This window comes from Megalops cyprinoides, chromosome 16 (assembly GCF_013368585.1).
Source record: "Megalops cyprinoides isolate fMegCyp1 chromosome 16, fMegCyp1.pri, whole genome shotgun sequence".
Classification (NCBI taxonomy): domain Eukaryota; kingdom Metazoa; phylum Chordata; class Actinopteri; order Elopiformes; family Megalopidae; genus Megalops; species Megalops cyprinoides.
In genome coordinates this window covers 26,368,621-26,371,722 of record NC_050598.1, presented here as the reverse complement: position 1 = coordinate 26,371,722, position 3,102 = coordinate 26,368,621, and the positions used below count along the sequence as shown (strand labels likewise).

Sequence of the window (3,102 nt, the reverse complement as noted above, 5' to 3'; positions counted from 1 at the left end):
CCACAATGTTCTTCTGGACAATATCTCATGATGATGAGGTGGTATTCCCAGTTGGTATGCGTCTGAGTGGAGCACCAAGCAAGTGGAGCAAGTGACAGCACCGAGGTACTGGGTTTGAGGGATATGTCCTAATTCTTCAGTATTTTTGGGTTGGTCCCATTCACATCCTCAAGTGTAGCCAAGGGGTTTTTTCCAAACCCACCAGCCGGTCAGTTCCTGCTTTTAGACAGCGGAGGTGCTGGGATCCCAGCCCACACTTCTGCATTTGCCCTGCCTTGAACATTTCAGACCTGTTTGCACAAAGAGGAGGGGAATTTATAGAACCAACTTCTGCACCATTAGCACTGAGACGGTGAATCACACACTGCTTTCAGTTCCGCATTCCAAAATGTATCGGAAACATTCCATTTCTGTCCCAACCCTGAGACTGAATTCCAAACTGGGAGGAAAATGTAACTGAAGTTTTGTACTGAAATCCTGAATCAAAATCATTAACACGGGGTTAATATTATTGGCAGAAAGGTTTAATAATAGTGGCTCTATAAAGGATGCAGTCTTAATATAACATGTGATGGTTACTCAGCACCTACCAAGAATCACTGTGAGGACTAGCAGAGGTGTGAAGATTACAGCTCCCATTCTTATAGCGTTTCCTTTGAAATTCATCTCCTGAAATCAGAGAGGACACAAGGAGATGAAATCAGCACATGCCAAAATGTGGGATTAAGTGTCACTGTGAGATTAAGCAATGCAAGGGACGTCTGAAAAGCAAGACATGCAACACATTTGTGTCACATCATCAGCCAGTGCTTGTATTGTTCTTCCTCACTTACAGTCTGGCACAGAAAGCTCTTGCTGATTGTATTGGAACCTTACCTGAGCTGCGACAACAGCCACCACTGGGGAATCCCAGCCCCCTGTAGCTGCGGTTGGATTCATCTGCTCCTCTAGTGAACATAAGCAAATGACCAAAATAATAAGTAACAAGGTACTGTAACCATTTGCTGTACCTTCTGTATATGACTTGGCAAAAGTATACTTTAAGAAAGGTATGTTCTTCATATTTTAGCTGTAACATCACATTAGACAATGTAAATGTTTCAGATGTAGCTCCAAATCAGGCTGGCAACATCCAGGTTTCATTGACCATGATTACTGATTAGCTACTGATAGTCCATGACAGAGGCTGTGACCTGTGGCAATAGCACTGTACTACTATATAATGATAATGAGGTATACAGGTTTGGTATGTGGACTCCTATTCAGAAGGACGCGGGATCAGTGACCAGATGGGGCAATGCAGTTGTGATGCTGAGCAAGATACTGAACTTTTTGTAATTGCTTTAGTAAATATCTGTAAAACGTAAGCCATGTAGTTCACCCTGGATGAGACGCCTACCTTGTTCTGTAGTGGGAGAATGCACAGGTGTAGTAGTGGTGGTAGTAGTAGTGGTGGTGCGCACAGGTAAGTCATTGATGGATACAGGTGCTGCAGGAATAAAAATGGGAAAAAAAACTGGATTACAAACAATGTTCAGAATACAACCCCCCACTTTTTTGTCTTTTAATATGTGCAAACCTTGCAGCCAGATCAGTATTCAGAATCAGTACTTGCAAGTTCCATTAAACCATACTAATTAGAAAGCCGGTACAAACGAAGACCAGCATACATAAAGAGCTCCAACGACTACGCTTATGTACGCATTCAGCAGATTATAATAGATTCCCCTTTACTCCCCCCAGACTGAGCTCTACGTGTTATCTGGCATCTCATAACAATGCATAAAGAGGTAAGCAGTCAGAGCCAGAACAGCCCTAAGCTTGAAAAGCAATCAAAGTTTGAATGCATCTGGGAATACTGCAACATTGTGCTGCTCTGCCATGTAGATGTATTGACGACCTTTCTGCAGGCATAGGGCTGAAAGTGGACAGCACCGGTATACACAGTACCACAGCAGAGAGGCAGCAGTATCTGCCAGTTAAGGCTACAGCTGCCATTCTTTAAAAATATATTGTTATCCACTGTGTACATAGTGCACATAATGTAAAATACTAACACATTTTCAAATCCATAGGAGAGAATCACAGATCTCGTCTGGAGGCCTCTTACATAAGAACATAAGAACATATGATGACGAGAACAGGCCATTCGGCCCAACTAAGCTCGCAATTTCTTAAATAAAGAGTATCCAAAACTGCATCAAGTCTAGACTTGAACACAGCAAGGGTCTCTGCCTCAACTACATGACCTGGCAACCTATTCCATGTATTGATACCTTACCTTTTGTTATAATCAGGTGAAAGTTTTCTTTCAGGTCATTAAACGGTCCCGGGATCTCCACCCTGCATCCGTAGATCCCGGAGTCTTTCTCCGTCACGTTGATGATTGTCAGGGAGACGTCCCCCGTCGCCACGCCACTCTCCAAACGGTACCTGCCCAATGCTCTGAAGTTCACTTCGCCTCCATCCGTGGAGACGATGGTCGTTTTGCATTTAAACACGGGCACTTCGGCTCTCCCCCAGCACACGCTCGAGGGGCCGTAGGTTTCCACACTGTAGCGGCAGGGCAGAGTGACTCTTTCTCCGATAGCTTTAATAAACGTCTGCACTGACCCATCACACACTGAGGACAACGAGAAGAGAGAAAACAAGCATAAGCACACTGTCTCGGCATTGGACACTGATCCTGACTGCTTTTTCTCTGGTTTGTCTGTAAGGCATACTTGTCTCCCATGTTTAGGCCTATGCCAGCAACAGCTAACATTGCACGTGCAGGAGCATGTAATTTTGGACTTACCTGACACGCCATAGAAAATAATGCATAAAATAATCATTCTCTTTGCTGCTTGATTACAAAAGAGGTTAAAGGGATGTTCTCCACTCTCAGTTGCTGGCTTCCACAAAGAGCAGTGACAAAGGATTGGTCAGCTTATATAGATGTTTTTTGTCGTTTCCTCTTTTTGACGTGTACAGAGACGGGCTGCACGGAAGAGAGTATGACCACACAAATCACTGCAAAGTTAACAGATTAGCAGTTTAAACAAAACAAAGATAAATTACCACTGATCGACTGACTAGGACAATGACCTAGCCTTTGGCGCA

At 43.8% G+C, this 3,102-nt stretch overlaps 1 protein-coding gene across 1 annotated transcript; it reads right to left on the bottom strand.

The window, feature by feature from the left end:
* Positions 1-210: 210 nt before the first annotated feature.
* On the bottom strand, positions 211-2,885 carry LOC118791677 (T-cell immunoglobulin and mucin domain-containing protein 4-like). Its single transcript, XM_036549140.1, has 6 exons — positions 2,798-2,885; positions 2,282-2,623; positions 1,400-1,489; positions 877-947; positions 591-669; positions 211-290 (listed from the first exon to the last, which is right to left on the bottom strand). The coding sequence occupies exons 1-6, from the start codon at positions 2,832-2,834 to the stop codon at positions 223-225; spliced, it is 687 nt and encodes a 228-aa protein (XP_036405033.1). The 5' UTR covers positions 2,835-2,885; the 3' UTR covers positions 211-222.
* Between the last annotated feature and the right edge of the window lie 217 nt (positions 2,886-3,102).